Source organism: Aphis gossypii, chromosome 2, assembly GCF_020184175.1.
Source record: "Aphis gossypii isolate Hap1 chromosome 2, ASM2018417v2, whole genome shotgun sequence".
In the NCBI taxonomy this organism is placed as follows: Eukaryota; Metazoa; Arthropoda; class Insecta; order Hemiptera; family Aphididae; genus Aphis; species Aphis gossypii.
In genome coordinates, this window is record NC_065531.1 from 35,990,960 (window position 1) to 36,013,618 (window position 22,659).

The following is a 22,659-nucleotide window of genomic DNA, read 5'->3' on the forward strand; positions in this document are numbered from 1 at the left end:
TCTTTTTAACTGAAAACTGAACACTAAAAATATAAGAACGGCATAAAATACTTAACTCGGAGAGCGTGCTTAACGAACGAATTAGTGTTGTAGCCACCTGCAAGGTTGTGTGACTCACGTAGCAACTAGTTCCTCAGATGTCAAACAAAAATAAATAATATATCGATGTTGCCGTGAACGAAAAATGCGAAAGATGAAGGACGGCGTAGAAAACGTGTTTCGGTAATGATTTCAAACGATGCTGACTTTGCTGAACCTTATACATTTTATCGGGAGTTCGACAAAAATAATAATCAAAATGTAAATAAAAAATATAAACATTAAGTGTTTATTGTTTATATATTATGATTTATGGTGATAAACAAAGTATTAGAAGTATACTATAATTTATCACAACGATAATAATTTAAATGACGTTAACATAAAATTATAACATTATAATATAACAAAATACTATGATGGTCATCAATGTATTATGAATTAAACAGAATTATAATTAAAATTCGAAATATCGGTTTAACATTATGAATACGATTATTTATTTATTTTTTTTTGTTTTTAGTATATATTATGTATATATTACAGTAGTTACTTATAGTTACTTATAACTTGTACATCGCCGTTCATTTACCGTATATTATTATTAATTATTTCGCTCAAACCACCGTCAAGCTTTTACAAAAGTCGAAAACATTTTTCACGAATTCGACGATTTGGTGTACCGCGAACACCGAGACCGGACACTTCTAACACCTTTCCCGTCATCGGATATTCGTTGAATTTTTCTGGAGTTACACCACGACTAATTGTCGTCACGTACAGCTTGTCCAACTGAGGATCACCGAACGTGACCGACGAAACTTTTTCCGCGGGTATTTTCAACTTGCCCAGTAACTTTGCACTGGTACCACTCACGTGCAATACCTGCCAATTGATTAAAACGATTTGTAAAAACAACGTTTCAAACATAATTCAGCGTCAAATAGATATTGTAACTAGTATAATATGTAAGATCAGTGATACATTATACCTGAGCACCGTTGTAATTGGCAATCCAAAGATTGCCGTAGGCATCGATCGTCATTCCATCAGGAACGCCAGGTATATTATCCGTTTTGAAATCGTAAAACGTTCTGCGGTTCGCTATCGAATTAACAGAGTTTGTCAGACATTAATAAATTTTGTAAGAAAAAGTAAAAATAATATAATCAATATATAAACTAAATTTTAATAGTTACAAATAGTCGCCGTAGCAGGATCGTAGTCAAAAAGTGCTATTTGCCTGGTCGGAGAATCAATATAGTACATCCGGGTGCCATCATCGTTCCACGCTAACCCGTTGGAAACGGAAACGTCTGGCAGAACGGGATCAAGATTTTGGAAACATCCGGTGTCGTTCAGCTTGTACAAAGTCCCGCGACCCGGTGGTATATTCCCAGCGGCGTCCTCAAATCCCATCGTACCTGTTACGCATTCAACATAAAACACAGATTACGTATTACTAAATGGCCGAGTGAAAATTATGGTGGTAGGTGTCGTAGCTTCCTCTCACCACATTACCACCCAACAAAAATCAGCAGTTTGTGAATTATTGACTAAAAATTGTTCACTTATTTACTACCTATAGATATTATATAATTGACTATCTATACTACTATATAAAATAGAACCCCCTTTTTTGTATGTACGCGCATAACTCAACAATGCCTGGACCGATTTCGTAATTTCGTGTAGGTAGGTACTTATACATATTTAAAAATTTTAAAATGTCTGAGATTTAAATCTATACTTCTGGAAAATATCTATTATATGGCTAGACATACTATACATTATATATTACCATAATATCAATAGAGACATGAAAGAAAAAATAGTATACAAGGCTTGTGTGGGAATTTCAGTCTTGAGCTCATATAGTTCACTTCCCATCGAAATGTCTTCTATATCGTAGGTATTTAAAACCAAACAAACGTAACAAAAAAGAAGGGGAAATTAGATTAACCACCCTAGTGAAAAGTAAGTGTCAAGTATACTTCGTCATTGAATAATTCACTTCAATATATGTATTAAATTTGAATTCAATTACCTGCTAAATCATTAAATAGATCATTACATATAAAAAAATACAATTCTAAGCAAAAACGGAATGACCGTTGTCAGCTTAAATTACTCAGTATATTTAATTATGTATTTATATAGCTATTAAGGTAATTTATTTTACTAGAAAATTAGTACCAATAGTACCTACCTAATATAGCAATTAATTTTTTTCCGAAAACTACATTTTTACATATTAAGAATTTATTACTGTTGATCTCTCAAAGTATCAACTAAATCCAATTTGCAACCATAAATCATCCTCAAAATTGAAAATCATAGTAATTTTACAGCTCCAAAGGTGATAACTAACAGAAAAAAACACACACATCATTATAAAATCGATACCTAGGTACACTCATTGTTCCGCAGAAAATCTAAAATAATATCTTATAAATAGTAAGTAAGTAAATGAAGTATTATTTTGTATCTCGTTCTCCTACTTCATTAGTTGCAAATATAAGTAGCATATACGTATAGATCACACGTTTGAGACGGACTTTAAAACGCTAGGAAGTGAGAATTGATATCATTATCTTATCATGTACCTACTCTCACAACTTACCTGCCCACAGATAACCATTTACATCCGCTTTAGCATCATTCCACCGGTTTCCTACTTTGTCGTGGTCAACGATAGCCAGTTCAACGACTTTGTAGATATTCTCGTGAAGGTTCCATCGGAGACTGGCCAACGTAGTGCCTAATCCAATAACGAACAAACCTTGTTGTCCAGCAACTGGGATTACAAAACTTACTTCTTCGTCTTGAAAAAAATTAAAAACTGATTTAGCCAAACGGAGAAGAAACAATTGTTCATATTATAGTACAATGTGTAGGTATTACTCACTTAGCTGGATGTGTTCCAAACGGGTTTGGAAAAATCTGTAAACTCGGTGTTGAGATATATCAACGAAATACAAGACGTTGTTCTCAGAATCCCAAAACGGCCCTTCGCCAACCTCCAACACGTCGCCAGCCACCTCCTTAATGGTCGCATCGTTGTAATTCACAGCACAACTCAAGGCAACCCAACTGAAAAACACCAACAGTCGATAGTTGTCAGATACAACACTACTTACTGTAAATTACAATAATTATACATAAGTGTTTATATTAACACTTAACTAACATCTATGTAAGATGTTCAACTATCAAAAATTATTGAAATTAAATTTTTGAATTTTGTAATATAGTCGGTGATAAACGAGTTAACTCATTCGAATTTGTTATTTCTGTTACAGTAGTACGTAAATACCTATACATAACACTAACAAGGAGATCAACATTCAGCAGTGTTGTACACGTTTAGTTTTATTATAGTTCTTATATTATAGATTTATAAATAAAATATAAGATAAAGATTCTCAGATATATTATTAAATGTATAGCTAAGAACATTTTTATAAATATAAAAAATAATTTAACATGCTAATACAGTTGTTATAACTAAAAGGACACTGATAATGTTGGTATCTATAAATTTGTGCTTAGGTAGATTTCAATATTAATTAGAGCTAACAAAACTAAACTTGTACTATCTGCTGAATATAAGTTTGCTTCCTATGTACTTATACAAATGAGAAAACAAATGCGGGTATTGCGATGGCGTCCCATTGACTTGTTAAATAATAATACTATGTTTCGCCTACCTCAGGAACACAATGTAACAGCTGAAGACAGACATCACGATCGTGATACTTACCGGTCAGCGTCTGATGTAGAAATTAAAAAAAAAATCAATATATATGGTTTTATAATGTTATGGTTGGTTAAACAATATAATATATATACATATCAAAACGTTGAATCAGGTTTCCATTTCCCCGGGGACAATGTCCAACAAACGGCTACTCAGATAACAATATAATAATAGTGTCGTCATGTTATTTAATTGCTTTTAATGCGTCCATTAATTTTTGCCATCACTTACCTTGTAAATTATGTAGGATTAATTAAAATTGCAAGGGTAAAAATTAATTTAGACAATCAAGAAAACAGTTTATACCTTAACCATTGATTAAATATTAAATATGTATACCTACTTATTAATCAATGCCTTCACTCATAAAATTATTGTATAAATTGATTTACACAGTTATGGAACCATGAAGGATTCCAGGATTTTCACTTAATAAAAACAATTATTCATTTATTTTTTAAACATTATTTTCTATTTATTGTTTTATGAGTACTAGTATAATGATAAAAAATAATAATAACATTTTTAAGGACAAAACTGCTTAAGACAAATCTGTTTTTACACAATAAAAAGAAAAAAAAATTACATGAGTATAATAATTATAAAGCGTCAAATACTATAATATGTCAATAATGTAAAATGTGTTGCAATTATTTTAAAGCTATTGTATTGATGTATGAACTGAAAGCAAAGCGTAATTTAAAAAAATATAATAATTAAATTATGTATATGGGCAGTAATTATAGTAAAGAAAATTGAGGTATAGTCTCTTAAAAAATTATATATATATATATATAAAAAAAAAAAATTATAATACACAAGTCTAGTTGTTTTTGACTGAATACGAAAAGAAATCAAATAATGTTTAGTGAAAACTTATATTTCAAATTTTTAGTCCCCCTAAACAATATAATATGCCTCCAGAAATAGGGGGAGAAATTTTGGTAATGTTTTAAAAAATAAATTTTGTCAAATTAACAAGATAAAAAAATTAAGAAAAAATAACAAAAATTTTAAATAGTCGATAGTTTTAAGCTTTTAACTAAAAAAAAAAAACAATTTATTAACACAGCTCTTATAGCTTTCTGATAAAGATATATGAATCGAAAGACAAGAAAGAAGTAATAATAATAAAAAAAAATATATCTAAATAACAATGAAATTAGGTAACATGAGCGAGAAATTGAGATACTAATGGCAAGTACTAAAATATTTTAGAACTACCATTTGCGATCAGTCACTGACATCAAGTGTACAGCGCTTTCGCTCTCGCCCCATCCAGTCGTTTGTGCCGACGCCCTTACGTCTGTAGCTGTTGCGGGTCCGATTGCGCTGACCCCCCTCTTTCTGGAGACTTTTATCAGACCTCTTTTCGCCTAAAAAAAAAAAAACACATCTTAAATAAATTATTAAGTGAACTAATTTATGAATTTCTTAGTTAGAACTAAATAAAAATAAAAACATAAATGAAATATACAACTTCACATATATTCTAACGTATCAATAATATAAAGCTTTTAACTATGTAAGCTATCCAAATTAACCTAATTGGTAAATTCCCTTCATTTATCAGCACTCCTCTTTCTGATATAGATATTAGCAATTAAGTTTTATTTTTTAAAACTTGCCTTGTTTATCTTGTAAACTTCCCATGGCTTGAAGCGCCGCTACTATTTCCAGTTGCGCCGACTCGGCCACCGCCGTTATTTCCCCATGACCGATTGTTTGGTGCAACTCCATGCCATTGTCTATTTCCAGTAGACGCTGTTCCCCAAGGACCGGCAGCCCCAGCATCCCAACGGCCTGCGGGCCACATCCATGTATTGAATCCCCATGGCCAATCTAAAAAAAAATGAAAAATAACCAACTTAACAAACTAAAATTAGATTAATTATTCAAAATGTTAATAATTTTATTTTTAAATATTAAAACCAGATCTGCAAGCAAAATTCTTAATATAATAATTGTATACATAAACAATAACATATAATAATACATATTAAGGGTTAAAATTAAAACTTATACTTTTAGCTACTTGAAATGCTAATTTAGAAATTTAAAACAATAAAATCTAGTTTAACATTCAAAATGATTGTATCTACTATATAATCTCAAACTCAATCATTTTAAGAGGGTGTTTTATATTTTATTTGATATTATTGAAATTTTAACAGAGTATAAAAAGTAATACTGTATAGTTTATTTTTAGTTTATTTTAATATACAATCATATTGCACAAAAATGTTAGATAAATAATACTTTATAAACACCCTCTCAAACAAAATTTATACAATTCACATAATATGTTACATAAAATTACCATCATCCTTTCTGTTGAATTGATACATTTACTGACAAAACACATACTGTCAGGCATCACGGAAAAAATTATCTTTTCGTTATTTGAGTAAATATAGTCAGCACAACAGTTGTCGTATAAAATAGTTGGAAGAAAAATAAATGCTGTCGGAATCATTTTGTACTCTGGACGTCGTGGAATGAAAGTAACATGCAAAAGAAATGAATGGATACACCAGGAAGGATCACAATATAGGATGATTTTTTTTTTTTCATTTTCTTCTACTTGTTGGTTTAAACCATCAAATGAGACTTCATTAATATTATACAGCTGAAAGATAAAAATAGGGAGACGAAAAACAATTTTTTTTTTTTTTTATTTAAATATTTTTGATTGTTGTATATTTAGGAAGCTCAATAAGATAATATGATAAGACTGTATACTAATTAAGTATAACTGTATAATTAAAACCTTGAATACCTATAGAACTTATAATTGGTAATTATTTAAGTTTAACTAATTAACAAAACCTTTTTTTTTTTTTTTGATTAAAAAGTATATTTAAAATGTATACAAAAAAAATAAACGAAATATTTGAATATTTTATTTGTTCCTTTAAGTGTTGGCATTGTCACAATTTGGGAAATACTAATTTTTAGCATTATAAGTATAAAAAATTAAAAATAAAAACTTTTAGTCTTATTATTTTTAAGAAAAATAATTGTATGATAATGATGAAATACTAAATAGTGATATTAATCTGCATAATTTACTACCAATTATTTTATAACTTCACAAAAAAAATAATATAAAATGTTATACCTATTATAAATAAAATATATTTACATTGAAACTCAAGTTAAAAATAAAAAACAAATTATAATAGTTCTATGTTATTCTAAGTTGCATTAGGTAAGCTAACCTTTAATACAAAATCATTTTTAAAAGAACATTAATTTAAGTTATCTCTCATAATATTTACTTTTATAAATGTATAAGCATTGCTTTTTATTTTTATTGAATTATAAGTATTAAAAAAAAAATCTATTGCAGTTTAAATAAGATAAATTTTAAGAACAAAAGAACAAAACATTTGGTCATTCATATTTCTAAATTAAAACTATTAAAAGTATAACTATAACATGCAAACATTAATGTGCATGCATCATAATATTATGTTATTACCTCAGACCAATCCCAATACTGTTATCAATAAACAAATAAAATATTTAAAATGATAATTATGTAGGGTTATAACTTTGAATTAAGACACTATAATATTAATTAAAAATAAAACACTTACCAAATTCACCTCGACCAGCCATACGTAAATTATTTGAAACAGTGCGATAGCCTGGTCTCGGAGCCCCCATCAATGATAATGGTTGTGGCATCAGCCTAAAATGAATTACATTAATAAATAAAAATGAAAAAATTGTAATTTATACATCAAATATAAATACGAATATTTAAATCAGTTTAAAATAATATATAACTAAATATTTAGTATGGAAAAAATCTTAAATTAACTACCTAGTATAAATGATAACAAATTTAAAATATTGTTTATTTCACATTTAATTAATTATTGTTTATTATAAATAATGTAATTACCCAAAAGCACGGCCTTGCATATTAGTAAACATACGACGTTCTCTAGCTCTTAAAATTTCTTCTTTCTTCTTTTTGTCTGATGGAGGTTTGGCTAGTGATACTTCCAAAGTAGCTCCATCCAGATTGCTCCCATTTAGTGCTTCCAAAGCCTACAAAATAAATTATATAATTATGTTTTAATAAAATATTAAGTTGTTTTCAAATTATACACAAAATAACAAATTTAATATATACTAAATAGTGAGGATATAATTTTTGATTTTAATATAATTAATCTAACTACTTGGTTAAATAATCATTTATTACCAAATAATTATTAAATTTCAGTTATTAAGTTAAATCAAGAAAACTAAATTTTACCAATAGAAATTAATTTTTAAACCCAATATTAAAAGGCATCTAATCTATTATTAATTTCTAATTTAAAAACTAATAGAAACTATTTAGTATCAAAAACTGGCAATATTAACAAATAAAATAAGTATCAAAATGTATTAATGTTTTTTTTTTGTATATACATATATTTTTTAGGTTCTGTTTACTTCATTAATTTTTCTTTATGCGGTTTAATCTATTAACTATTATTAGTTGTACATCAATTTTATTATTCATTGTGTTGTATTGTATTCATTTATAGACTATGATTATCATTTACGTTATTAATCTATAGTCTGTACATATTTTATTATTATACATTTTGTAAAAAAATAGATACCTATTTAAGGAAATATTCACAAATAAATAAATAAATATATGACTTACCATCTAATGAACCTAAAAAAAAATATTTTAGTCACACTAACACAAATTATAAATCATAATTACAAGGACCACGGGAATGGTTTGGGTTTGTACAAAAATATATAACTTTAGATAAATAATTACATAATGCCCACCAACAATTACTTTTTGTGATTTCAACTCAAATATTTATTTTAACAATTTATTAATATAATACAATAATCAATATTACCTTAAGAGCACAACCTCTATCATTGAAATGAATAAAAGCATAATCTTTTATTTTTTTTACTCTCTCCACCGAACCATGAGCTTCAAAAGTTTCTTTAAGGCGGTTTTCAGTCACTTCTTGAGTTAAATTTCTAACATATAACACTTTAACCTAAAAGAATAATTTACATTTAATCCTAAACATATATAATTTCAACTAATATTTAAATATTTACCTTTGACATAGTTTCATCATCAGGCTCTTCTTGGGGATCAGCCCAATCTACAATTATATCACAACCCCATACTTTGTAGTTTGGAGCACTTAAGCGTCTTTTTGCTACAGAAGCAGCTTTATGAGAATCATATTCTAAAAAGCAAAATCCACGATTCTTTCGACGATCATCAGGAGAACTATAGATTATAACTTCTGTGAGTCCACCTAGAATAAATGTTATAATTTAGAATAACAAAAAAAAAAATTATTGACTTGTAATAAATTACTTGTTATTTTGCCAAATTCTTCCATAATATCTTCTTTCCCTTTTGATTTAGGAATGTTCCCAATAAAAAGACGAAGATTAGGTACACTAATATTCACTTTAATATTTTTTCCAGGCTTTATTTCATAACCATCAAGCTGGAATAATAAGTTTTATATTATGTTAAGTACAAAATTTCAACAATACTGCCACATAACAAAAAAAAAAAACTTATTTACTTCAACAGTAGCTCTTTCAGCTTCTTCTTTAGTAGTGTAAGTAACAAAAGCATATCCACGATTAGTACCAGACAATGGGTCCATCATCAATCTTAAGTCATAGATTTTACCACACTTTTCAAATAATGGAATCAATTCATCTTCAAACACAATATTTGGCAATTTTCCACAAAATACCTAAAATTGTAAAAAAAAAAAAAAAATATAAAAAATGTGTTATACTATACCTAGAGCATTAAATACTAATTTACCTCACAACCAGCAGTTGGCTTAGGATCAGTCCAGTCGGGTGGAGGGCCATACTTTCGTTGCCCAGTTGTCACATCAAATTTATAGTTAGTTCTAGCTAATATTTCCTAAGTATAGAAATCAAATAATTAAAATATGTACAACACAAATCATAAAAAAATATACCTTGACTTTATCAAATTCAGGTCCTTTGGGTGGTTGCACAAATTGCTCTTGAGGTGTAATTCTTGTTTTTTGTCGATAAGTTTTCATTACTCCACATAAATATGCTGACTTATTAGATACATGTAATAAATTACTATCAAGGAATTGAGAAAGAACTCCCAAAGCTGCATCCACAGGAAATTCTTTTAATGCATCCAATGCTCTAGTATCCAAATCAGAATGCGCTAATTTTCCTAAAAAAATAATTGAAGCTTTATAATCATTGATAAGATTAAAAAATCACTGATACTAAGATTATAAATTAACTACATAGGTAATAAAATATATATTAATATTATGATATCTAATATTATTATAATATTATATCTAAAAAATAAAGAATAATAATAAATAGAATTTACTAAATGTATAATATAGAAAAATATTAAATTGTAATATTAACCAACATAAATATCCATTTGGATATAAAAAATTATTATTATTATTATTATTCCCTAGAAATTGTTTACCTAGGTATTAATCTCAAACAATTACGATATTTAATAAATTGTATTTTATGAAATAGATTAAATAAAATTTAAAAAATATTTGAATATTTAAATAGTTCAATTCAAAGTTTTGTAATTATTTTGTAAAACAATACATAGCATATTTTCAATTTTGCTAGCAAAATATGTAAATCAATACCTACAGTGGTTATGGTAAGAAAAAAGATAAAATTATATCCAAGAACCCAAATTAAGTTTATAATGATTTTAAAATAACTAAATAAAAAATTTAAAACATTAGGTTAATTTTCTTAAGATATTATACATAGATTATACCTATATAACATTAAATATATCATATTAAAGTGCATAGGAATGTTGTAAGATATTATAATTTAATTAGATAACAAATATCCCAAACATGACTATGTTAAGATAATAACCTAAGAAAATGTTATAATATCAATAAGTTGACAGAGTTAGCATATAATTAAGTATTACCCCCTCTCAACAAAATGCACTTATAAAATATTTCTTAAATGATAAATTGTATTTAAATTATTTAAGCATTTACATTTAACATACTAAAACTAACAATATTAAACAATGCAAAAAATCAACAAGACATTGATTACTGAAGACAGATATTAGGTACGAGCTAACTTTTAAGTAATACAATTTTACATAGACTAAGTCGGGGCCTAATTACATTTTTTGTTAGAGAAGGCTAGGTACATCTAAACTATAAGCATAAGATTTAAAATACATGACTTAATCCATCACAGTTAATTCAAATGGTACAAGTACAATGTCTCTACCTACCTATGTACATTAATTACTTTGTATTAAGATGTATTTACCAAGGTATTATTGGATTTTTTTTTTTTTTTGGAACTACTTAGAGAATTACAACAGAAATTCAAAATTTAATTTTAACAATCTTACCGCTTTTATAAATTTCGTCTAGCCTATCGGCAACAGATTCGTGTATGCCATATTCGAGCAATTTTTTGTGGTCATCAGACTTCTGAGCATCAGCAGGGGATTCGTCGGCGTTTTCGTCAAACCTGGCGTTGTTAACTTCCATACCGGACTGAAAAACGTCAAAAACACACCGTGAGACGGGCTAAAAGGTCAAACGTCGGACGGACAGGGACGGGAAAACAGGGCGGTACGACCGATTCGGTTACTGCTGGTATGTAGCCGAAAAGCGTCAGCCGCACGGGTGGTGCGTGTGCGGGCCAACTCACGAAATAATATCGACGTCTTCTGCGGAAGTAAAGTGAATCCCGGTCGTGGCAGTGGTCGTCGAGGTGGCGGCGGTGGCGGTGGCTGTGGCTGTGGCTGTAGCGACGTCTCGAATTTCAGCACGCGCGTCTCATCTGGCACACACGACGACGGCGGACTTGTCTATTGGATATTTGATGGTCGACGGTGTAACTCACTTGGCATCGCCGAAGAACGAGAAAAAGACTGAAGAAAAGACGGGACACAAGACGACAACGGATAAGCCGGTATGCGTGTGTTGGCGCGCACAATCGCGTGCGTGTGCGTGCGTCCGTGTAGAGCCGGAGCGGTTACGAATCACAATAATATTATATAGCGTTGTTATTCGTCTAGCGGGTGAGCTCGGTCTGTAGCTGCTGGCGTGTAGTGACTGGGGGCGGCCGGCGACACCGCGGTACGGAAAATGTCGTTAAAACTGTGTCGCGTCGTACGGACCGAGCGCGGATTTCGAGCGGCTGACGACGGTGCGTGCGCGTATACCCGGGGCGACGGCGGCAGCAGCAGCGAAATCGCACCGATTGCCGAACGATAAAGGGTTAGGAATTGGTCGAATTCGGCAAACTGACGCTGTGTTGCTGCCGCTGCGGGAGAACGGCGTACGCGGTATACTATCGTGGTATAATGTGGTATTGGTAAGGTATACGCGGTGAGATGACGGGGACGTGAAATAAAAATGTTGGAAAAAAAAACAAACAAGTGGAATAAAAAAAAAAAACATATATATGGTAAAAAAAAACGACCCAGGAACCGTTTTTCGCAAATCCTCGCGTCCCCATTGGCCGAACCGGGTGTAACGGCTCTTGCAAACCGCACTGGTGCCAACCGAAACCGGTCGCAGCCGCGCGCTTTTCTTACGTATTCAGCTGCAACACGCATTACGTTAAAATATTGTGCATTCGTGTACACAATAATATCGTATTTTATCGTAAAAAAATTCATACACCGCCTCCTGTGACACTAGTCACTAACCAGTAGGCAGTAACCCGTTCGGCTACCGTATACACCGCCATCACGTTCTCTTCTTCGAAATTATTTTATTTCCCTCCCACCTATCCCCCTCATTACACTAATACTACGTCACCCCTTGCAAATTTGAAACCGCGATTGTTGACTGCGGAAGAATTTTTTTATTCTTACCCTCCTGTTGCACACCCACCCAACGATCAACAAGCAGTACACAATATAATATATTATATTATATTATATAGATGACATGGACTCTCAATTCTCATCGCTATATCGGTCTGTTTTTTCCTTTGCACACAATAGACTACCTATATAATATATTACATTTATAATATTATATTATCTTCGATACCATATATATTTATACACACGGTTATATTACATTGTCCCCTGCACCGTTATTATATTACTATTATTATTATTGCACTAGCGTCTTTATCTTCAGCCGTTGTATAGACCGGACACAAATTTCCCATGGACCTTTCTGCAAAATTATTGTCCTAACAGGGCTGCTGACGTTTTTTATAATATTTTATTACCTTCCCATATATATATATATATATAAGTATAAGAAGTACACCATCAGCTAGATATATATAAATTATAAATGTATATTTATCATTTATGTACCTATAAAATAAATAAATACGTATATGGCATATTATATATATATATATGTATATTTATCCCACGAGATGGAGGTACATATATTTTAATACGGAAGGACCAAGTAGCGTGCGACCTTTGAATTTAAGTATTTTTACGTGCGTTCATCATAAAAACCTCCGACCTCGTCTATTATGCGTTACACAATAACAGAGCACATAATATGATCATTGTTGTTCATAGTAGTATTTTACGTTTCCAAATACCACTCGTCTATGTAGTACATAGATAAATCTTATAAAAATCTATAACATAATACAATTGTAAATTGTGTTCCCTCGATCGACTCGCAACGCCGATGTGAAATACGTACGTGTGAAATACGTACGTGTGAAACGAACTCCCCTAACTTGTCTAACATCAATGGGTTAGGTTAGCTAGACATTATTACTTACAACTTCAATACCGAAGTACCGGACAATTTTTTTAGAAAATCGTAACGGTTTTAAATTTCTTACAAAACTTAAAAAACTCTTAGTAGTTGAGAAAATTAATAAATAAAAACTTATTTTTTTCCAAATGTCGTCTTGTCAAGACTGCTTACTATCACATTATCAACAAAAGCGTCTCATACATTATCAATTATCATTGTTCAAAATTATCATGCCAATCAGCCATCATGTTGATTTAAAAAAACTGGAATTCTGAGTTTTAACAATTTTTTTTATTGAACTTTAATTTATTATATAATCTTTATACAAATTTTACAATATTTAAATAGTTAATTTAAATTAACAGAAAAATGTCTGACGTTATTCTAATAGAGTCTGTAAGTTTTCTTTATTTTGAAATTTGATATGAATATGTCCTATTGTTATGTCATTATACAAAATTTACATTTATCTAAGAATAAAATAATTTATACTTTCTTTAGGATGATACATCAAGTATAGATAGCTCAAATACTGATCTCACAACACGAAGCCATGAACCAGCTAGACGTGGTCGAAAAACGAAATCCAAACCTTCCAATAATACAAAAAATGTTAAACTTCAGTACAAATTTTCGTATGTATTAAACTCTTAATGATACATATAACTTATTATTTATTATAAATTATGTACAATACAAAACTATTATATTTATCAAATTAATAATTATAATTTATCTGAACTAATAATGAATTTTTCTATAAAATCTATTTTTGCGAAAACAATAACTAAAATATACATACATAATATTATGTTGAATAGCAATGTATCATCGAAAAATAATATACATTTTATTAGGAAAAATATTATTCATAATGACACTTAAATGATATTCTTTTGAATTAACAGGCCCCGATTGGTCTGGTGAGCTACCGAATAAAACTATGGACCGGTTTTGAGTATTTGATCATATTTTTTATTTTATTTTTTTTTTTTTTTTGTGATAAATTAGTAAAAATATTGATAGAAAATCTAATTGGTTTGAATTATTTAAAGTGTATAGTAGCTGTAATCTAATGTTAAAAATTCTAAAACTTGGTAGACCAATATCTTGCCAATCTGGCGCTGTGAGTTAATGATTATAACATCAGAAATGTTTTAACAGATGTGCATTAAGAGAAGACCATGGTCAATCACTATTTGGTGTTCAATTTAATCATTTATTAAATGAAGACCAACCATTGATATTTGCATCTGTTGGCAGTAATAGAGTTTCAGTTTACCAATGTTTAGATGATGGCACTATTAATTTATTACAAAGTTATGCAGATCCAGATGTATCCTTTTATTGTTAATAATTATTTATAATGTATTATTATTTTTTTATAACTTTGTATCTAATTAAATGATTTTTTTATTAATTATCCTTAATATATAAAATGTATATATAGACAAATGAAACATTTTATACTTGTGCATGGTCTGTAGATGAAAACGGCAAACCACTTTTAGCTATCGCTGGTAATCGAGGCATCATACGAATTCTTAGTCCAGTCACTATGTCATCTATTCGACATTATATTGGTATGATAATTTACTATACAAAATGGCTATGTTAAAAATTTAATGTTATTAATCCTAGGTCATGGACAAGCAATTAATGAATTACAATTTCATCCAATTGATACAAATATGTTGTTGTCAGTATCTAAAGACCATACTTTACGTTTATGGAATATCAAAAGTGACGTGTGTATTGTCATTTTTGGTGGCGCCGAAGGTCATCGAGATGAAGTTCTCTCAGCGGTAATTTAAATAATTATTTTCCATATTGTTATTTATATATTTTTTTTTAGGTTTATTATTAGAGTATATGGGTATATTATAGGTTGACATATTTTATCTAATTCATATCTTAGTATTATGTAATATAACTACCACAATACCACTATATTAAATCAGTGACTAAGAGTGTAACTCAATAGTCGGTTCCAGTCATGTATATATTACACGCATGAATGCAATTTATAATTAGATATAGATTAAGTATATTATTTTATACTCTTCTTACTGTTGTTACAGTTACTTTTAATGTAAAAAAATACAAACTATAACATAATGTTTTGCATTGAATAAAAAAAAGCTGTTTGAAGTTTATAATTTAAAAACCTTTTTCAACAGTCTGTTAAACAAATGTCTGAGTACTACATACGTTTAAGAATTGCTATATTATATTACATTTATTTATTAAGTATAATTATTTTTTTATGAACTTAGGATTTCAATATTGATGGTAATCGTATAATGTCTTGTGGAATGGATCATTCATTGAAGTTATGGAGTTTAGACAAAGACTATATCCAAGATGCTATTAAACAATCCTATTCTTTTAATCCAAATAGATCTGCTCGACCTTTTGATACTATCAAGGAACATTTTCCTGTTTTTTCAACTCGTGACATACACAGAAATTATGTTGATTGTGTAAGATGGATTGGTGATTATGTTATTTCCAAGGTAATTATTGCATCAAATATATTTTTGTTAATCATATTGTTATTCAATAAAATATATAACTATGTAAACTATGTATTATAATGAAACTGAATTTTAGTCATGTGAAAATTGTATGGTTTGTTGGAAACCTGGTCATCTAAAAGATACTGAACTCAAACCAAATGAAGCTGCAGTATCACAAATATGGTATTATGATTTTAAAGATTGTGATGTATGGTTCATCAGATTTTCTATGGATTTTTCCCAAAAAGTATTTACATAATAATAAATTATAAAATATTTATTTATATTAATATCAAAAAAATTAAGAAATGCAATTTTTTTTTCATTTTAGATATTAGCACTAGGCAATACCATTGGTAAAATCTATGTTTGGGATTTAAATTCTAATGATCAGGCTTCAATGCGGGTAACTACATTAGCTCATCCAAAATGCAATACAGTTATACGCCAAACTACATTTAGTCGTGATGGAAACATTTTGATTTGTGTGTGTGACGATGGTACTATCTGGCGTTGGGATCGATTGCAAAGCGTTTGAGTAAAAACATTACTACTTTTATATTCCTTTTTATTGTATTGTATTTTATTTTTAGCTTAATTTTTTTTGTTTATGACTATTTTCTTGTTTATAATATTAAGAATTCTTGGTTAATTTAAGATAATTTTATACACTGAAATATATTATGTATATAGTATTACAAAAACTTAATAATAATATTTTTAGTGTTCTAGGTATTTTATAAACCACAATAAATATAATTTTAACATGTAATATTGTCAGTAAATAGTTTTTTATATAAACATTCTTAATGATTTAGAAACACTGTAATATAAATATACAAATGAATTATCATTAATCCAGTGGTTCACACAAAAAATGTTTAAAGATTAATAAAATTATTATTATTATAGGATATTTATTAATAGTCATTAAATATATTGTTTAATGACTATTAAGCAGCTATACCCTATAAATAAAGTTTAAACATATGATACATATGATCATTGATCATATAAGGTTGGATTTAACAAAAGGATCAAATCCTCCATGATCTAAATTTTAAGGGCCACACAAATACACAATATAACCACAATATGTCTTATTTTTACTGATAGATTTCAAAAAACATTTAAATTTCTTACAATTTTAACATAATAGAAATAAAACTAGAATGTGACAATTTGATTTTTTTTTTTTTTTTAATGCAGTTCCACATTTTTATTTTATTTTGGGTACCTAAAATTCTAAATCAAGCCTTGATAATGCATATTTCAACATTTCTTCCTTACCACTCCAAACTGAAATTAAAAGATAGGGGATAAGATATGCATTGGTTTTGAACGACCAGTACTCATTCTATGGTGGTGGTAGAAAGTTGAAAAGGATCTCAATGTGTTTGTGAAAGAAACTAATTTTGTTAGCTTCAGTTGAAAGTTGTTAAATTGTTAATTTCAATAGTAAAATTGAAATAAATGTTTCCCAGGCACCTGGTTTCTATAAGGGGCGATGTGGAGTGACCTATGTGATCATCAGATTTAAGTATTTGTGACATTTTTCTATTTCATTTATCTAAGTTTTCCCATCCAAATTTGCTAATAAACAGTTGAAAGCTTCTGGAATTGAATTTAAGCAATTATCACTGCTAACAACCTATATTTTAGAGATGTAATCTATAAAATTTATTGTAAAAAAACTATATAGTCTATTTAATCGAACAGTATAATTCATATATTATATTATTATCAATAACTATATATTATATATTCTACCACCCTTCAAAACCAATGCATGTTTTACGCCCCACCTTGTATTATCTTGTACGCATGTTAACATTTTCAAAGTGTTGAGTCTAATTTTAATCACCTTCCTATTAATAAAATTTTAAAAATTTATTTTAGTTACTTTGTTCAAAATGTTAAGGGTTAATCAAAAAACATAAGCATTTAAACACAGATAATTTTTTTTTAATTAACCACCAAAAACATGATTTTGAAAATATAAAAAAATATATAATATTAATAAATCAATATAATAATCATGCCACTAAAAATTACATTCTAAGTGCAAATTAACATACCCTACACCCAGACAGTAGACAAACTACCGCATCTGTGTCCATCATTGCGATCATATAAATTTCATATATTATAATCATTTCTCACACATCAACTTACACCAAATCGTTTATCATATTCGGGAACTAAAACAATCAAAAACGACTAGCAATCGACTATTTAGCATTTTTTTATTATAATTTAGATACCTGATCGACAGATTTTATTCTTATTCAAAATAATATACAAATTAATCAAGTATAATCAAAAAACAAATGTGAATAATTTAAAAAAATAATTTTTTTAAATATTTTGAAGAGACCGTTTAAATTATTTTATTTTTACGTTAAACTCTGTCAAATTTGTCATCAAAATAACGAATATTATTTTGTTATTATTAATTAATGAATATACCTATATGATTTTTAATTTCATAAAATAAAATAAAAAGTTTTACGGGAAGCACTGGATGGATATTATGCAACCTACTGGAGAACTTACCAGTGGGCAGAGCACGCTGCGGCGGTGGATTACACACACTACTTCATCATGTCATGATGGTGGTACAACTCAGGGGCGCGGCCTATCACAAAGCAATGGGTCCCTACCACTGTGGTGTCATACGGGCAATGTCCCACACATGATGGTGTCCACACGCAGGGGCGCGCCACAGAGACCCGTAATGTAGTCCCAATGACACGAGGGGGGGTGTGTACCACTTCGCCGCGGTGTCTTTCCTGCCTTCTGCACCATACAGGCTTCCACGGGAAATGGTAGTCGATTAATCGTTTATATACTTTACGTTCTACTGGTGTCGTCACGCGGTAGAGTGAATGATCGTTAATTCTAAATTTAACGATAACGGACGACCATACCGGACCACTAGATGTCACTATACTATCTATATTATTAATTATTTTTCTATTCGATATTCTAATTTCCTGTAGTCAATGAGTATTGTAGGTGTATCTTAGTTCGTGGTTGTAACAGTTTGAGGTTCTAATCTCTATGAATATTAGTAAATTACATTTTTATCAGGCTATCAAATTAATGACACGATGGTCGATCATAAACTAAGGACTTTCCACGATAAAAAAAAAAAAATGAAACATACCCAGTTATGTGTTTGTGTTTAAGTCGTTTAAGACAAAACTAATTACATTTAAAGACTTAGTCATAATTTTTATACCTACCAAAATTTGCTATTTTTGACTTCAAAAAAAGCAAATCATTAAACAGTCAATAAAGTTTGTCGTTCATTGCAAATAATTAGTTGTCGTTTTCACCTGACACACTATGTCAGTATTGATATCATATAAAAACATTAGAAAAATATCAATATGGTTTAGCAACTGAATTTATTGAATAGCAAAATAATAGGTAAGATTATTGGCACCTAAATTAAACCGACATAATATTTTTGTCCAATTATTTTTAGAACCCGCTCAAGTATCCGATTGCTTTATTCATTATTTAATGACTGAATTTCCAACTAACTAAAAATGAATTAAATATTGTGGTTATTTAGTCAACTATATTTTCCGAGGACAGTGTTTTTAATCTAACTACATTATGATCATGCAATTCAGCAACCAAACCTAACCAGCCCTGGACGCAATTATAGTATTATACCTTTTTATACGGGACGCAATTCGTACGCACCGCTATTTACGATGACTTTTAGATTCTGAACAAAGTGATGAATGTATTGATTTTACAATGATGTGTGTTTTAGATTCTGAACGGAGTGAAGAATGTATTGATTTTACAATGATGTGTGTTTGTTTTTTTTTTTTTGTGTCTGTGTACAGCATAACTAGTCGAAATAATGCTCCAATTTCAAACTATGGGGGTGGTTTCCGATGTAAAAGTGAATATCCTTGGTGCATTATATAGGTAAAAAGTTAACATTTTCTAACAGTTTTCAAAAAAATCGAGAAAAACAAAAAAAAAATGACGGAAAAACGGCAATTTTTACGCAAAACCAGTTTTTGACCAAATCGATTTTTTTATGGTTGTAATTCAAAAACTAATCACTGAAAATACTTGAAATTTTCACCAAATGTTAATGTCAGTGGTATCTGTATATAGTTCAATTTTCAAAAAATTTTGACTTTTTTTGAGTTATTTATAGACCACTGAAATTTTCGATTTTTTTGAGAAATTTTTTTTAAAGTGTCGATAAAAAATTTTTGGACAACCAAAAAGTTTTGAAAGTTTAATACAAGGTTCCTTATGAATTGTTTTTATTGTAGCTAAAAAAAATTAAAAATCGTTAGTCACAATTTTTTTTTATAAGCGTTTATAGTTCAAATTTTTACGAAATCTGTCGAAAACGCGAAAATTTGCAAGTAATTTTGAAGTTGAAAAATCATAAAATTTTTTGTGTTCCTTCAAGTAGCTATAGAGAAAACTCATAACATCATTATAACAAAATTTTATGTGCGTTTGAATTTTAAATTTTTACGAAATAGCGTAAAGATAACGATTTATCCCAAACGATTTTAAATATTTGTTATTATTCAAAAAGTATAAGTCGTAGATACTTGAAAAATTTACCAGTTATTTAGATTGGCATTTTCTTTACATGATTTAATTTTCAAAATATTTTGAGTTTTTTTGAGCTATTTATAGACAACTGAAATTTTCAATTTTTCTGAAAAATGTTTTTTGAAGTGTCGATAAATTTTTTTGGCCCTATCAAAATACTTGAAAATTTTATACAAAGTTCCTCATATGTTCTTCTTATAGTGATTAAAAAATTATAAGAATATATAGGCACAATTTTTTTTTATTAGCATTTGCAGAAGTTCAAATTTTGACAAAAATTCGTCAAAATTATGAATATTTTGTAGGTATAATTCATAAAAATGTTTGTATAGGTAGCTAAGAGTTGAAAATTTAATACAAGATTTTTCATAAGTTTAGCTTACAATAATTATAAAAGAACTTAAATGTTGGTGTATTCAGGCCATTAAAACATAAACCACCTTTTTCACCAACCACTGGAAATTATATCCTAGGCTGACAAATCATCTTCGTTCAGAATCGTTTTTCGTATACAATGATACCTATCATTGCATTCAAATTTAACCTACCCTAGTCCGAGGTCAACCCCGCCCCCTAATGTACAGCAGAACGGTACCCACTTGCCCACTTTTTTGAATATGATGTTCGTTAATTGTGCTGAAATTTCTAGAATACCTGAAATATATATACTTACATTTTTTACGCTGGTGAATTTATCACAAACGACATACACTAACAAATTATAATTCATGTACAAAAAAACAAAAATGAGTTTATTTGTAGTGTTTTATTTTATATATTTGTATATATTTTAATTTTCATAAATAAACGACGTCTTAACCCGGCTACGCGATAATAGGGGAGTTTGTAATTTGCACCAAAATAGGGGCATGTAATATGCACCACCATTGTTATTATGGGTTCCGTGGAAAGCCCCGGCGTTACCTATTGTCCGTTCCTCTGGAGAAATTTATTGATGTAAAATGTCGGTAACCTACAGCTCATCTGTACAATATATTTCACTCGTGTTTTTGTTAAATGTAGTATTCGGCGGTGTGTTGTCCATCATTTATGATTTTTATTTAGGTATGTTTGATACGTAGGTACAAAAAAAAAAAAAATAATAACAAATAACTCTTGCAATCCGTCTACTGTAGAGTATAAAAGGCACACGGTAAGACCCAAATTTTGTTTAATTCACAGCCATTGTACATATTTTAGATCCAGAGATATAACACCCGAAAGGTGTAAATCTGTTGGCTGTTTCTATTCACCCACAAATACGGTAACTGAATTAAAATTTTTGTCTCAGCGGTGATACACTTCTTAGGATATCTCATTGACAACGATTAAAAATTCAATATTCTAATATCTATAGTCAATGATTATTATATATAGGTACCTATATCTTAGTTCGTGATTCTAACAGTTTGAGATTCTAATCTTCATTAGAAATCTATAAGAAGTTCTCTTTATATCATCTAACTTTTGAAAATTTAAATATTTAATAAAAGGTTTTTTAGCAAGTAATTTATATTAAAAACCAAAATATCAAAAAAAATTATTAAGTCAATTACGAAATTACTACGTCAGGTTAAAAAAAACTAATATAATAGTAACTTTAAGCATTCTTATTATAGCATTCATTATTAAGCAAACACATGATTATTATATTACAAATTTATCTTAATTTGACTAATTTGAGTAGGTACTAATTAGCACTGTGTTATTTGCATTTCATATCAACGTGGATATTATGAGATTTGGTTTATACGAGAGTTGGTAATTATATGTATGTACTGATTTATTCCAGTTGCGTCAATAAATTCATACATTTTATGTATGTGGTAACCGTATCATTTAGCAATTTTTTCTATAACATATAATTAATTGTTTGGTATAGGAATACAAAAAAACATCACTATAAAAACACTAGCTTTTTTTGTTCCACTCAGATTTTAAATAAATTTCGTCAATT

The 22,659-nt window shown here is 29.1% G+C and overlaps 3 protein-coding genes across 6 annotated transcripts; 1 reads left to right on the forward strand and 2 right to left on the reverse strand.

The window, feature by feature from the left end:
* Nucleotides 1-301: 301 nt before the first annotated feature.
* LOC114127320 (regucalcin-like) lies at nt 302-3,884 on the reverse strand. The gene is made up of 6 exons (XM_027991522.2): nt 3,750-3,884; nt 2,948-3,132; nt 2,663-2,863; nt 1,239-1,463; nt 1,031-1,143; nt 302-924 (listed from the first exon to the last, which is right to left on the reverse strand). The coding sequence occupies exons 1-6, from the start codon at nt 3,782-3,784 to the stop codon at nt 676-678; spliced, it is 1,008 nt and encodes a 335-aa protein (XP_027847323.2). The 5' UTR covers nt 3,785-3,884; the 3' UTR covers nt 302-675.
* A 694-nt stretch (nt 3,885-4,578) lies between these two features.
* On the reverse strand, nt 4,579-12,263 carry LOC114126756 (heterogeneous nuclear ribonucleoprotein R). 4 transcript variants are annotated; one of them, XM_050199565.1, is made up of 13 exons: nt 11,537-12,262; nt 11,232-11,379; nt 9,799-10,031; nt 9,636-9,740; nt 9,385-9,561; nt 9,168-9,303; nt 8,900-9,105; nt 8,686-8,835; nt 7,713-7,861; nt 7,402-7,496; nt 6,120-6,283; nt 5,428-5,641; nt 4,579-5,175 (listed from the first exon to the last, which is right to left on the reverse strand). In XM_050199565.1, exons 2-13 carry the CDS (start codon nt 11,371-11,373, stop codon nt 5,033-5,035), a joined length of 1,914 nt encoding a protein of 637 aa, XP_050055522.1. In that variant the 5' UTR covers nt 11,374-11,379; nt 11,537-12,262; the 3' UTR covers nt 4,579-5,032. The 4 variants fall into 4 exon arrangements, with proteins under 4 accessions (XP_050055522.1, XP_027846564.1, XP_050055523.1 ...); XM_027990763.2 differs by lacking the exon at nt 6,120-6,283 and having other exon boundaries at nt 5,026-5,175; nt 11,537-12,259; XM_050199566.1 differs by lacking the exons at nt 4,579-5,175; nt 6,120-6,283 and adding an exon at nt 7,284-7,301 and having other exon boundaries at nt 5,492-5,641; nt 11,537-12,263.
* Nucleotides 12,264-13,557: 1,294 nt separating this feature from the next.
* On the forward strand, nt 13,558-16,869 carry LOC114127211 (polycomb protein EED). The gene is made up of 8 exons (XM_027991395.2): nt 13,558-13,974; nt 14,080-14,213; nt 14,743-14,914; nt 15,029-15,161; nt 15,220-15,383; nt 15,855-16,094; nt 16,192-16,344; nt 16,429-16,869. The coding sequence occupies exons 1-8, from the start codon at nt 13,948-13,950 to the stop codon at nt 16,633-16,635; spliced, it is 1,230 nt and encodes a 409-aa protein (XP_027847196.1). The 5' UTR covers nt 13,558-13,947; the 3' UTR covers nt 16,636-16,869.
* Nucleotides 16,870-22,659: the final 5,790 nt, after the last annotated feature.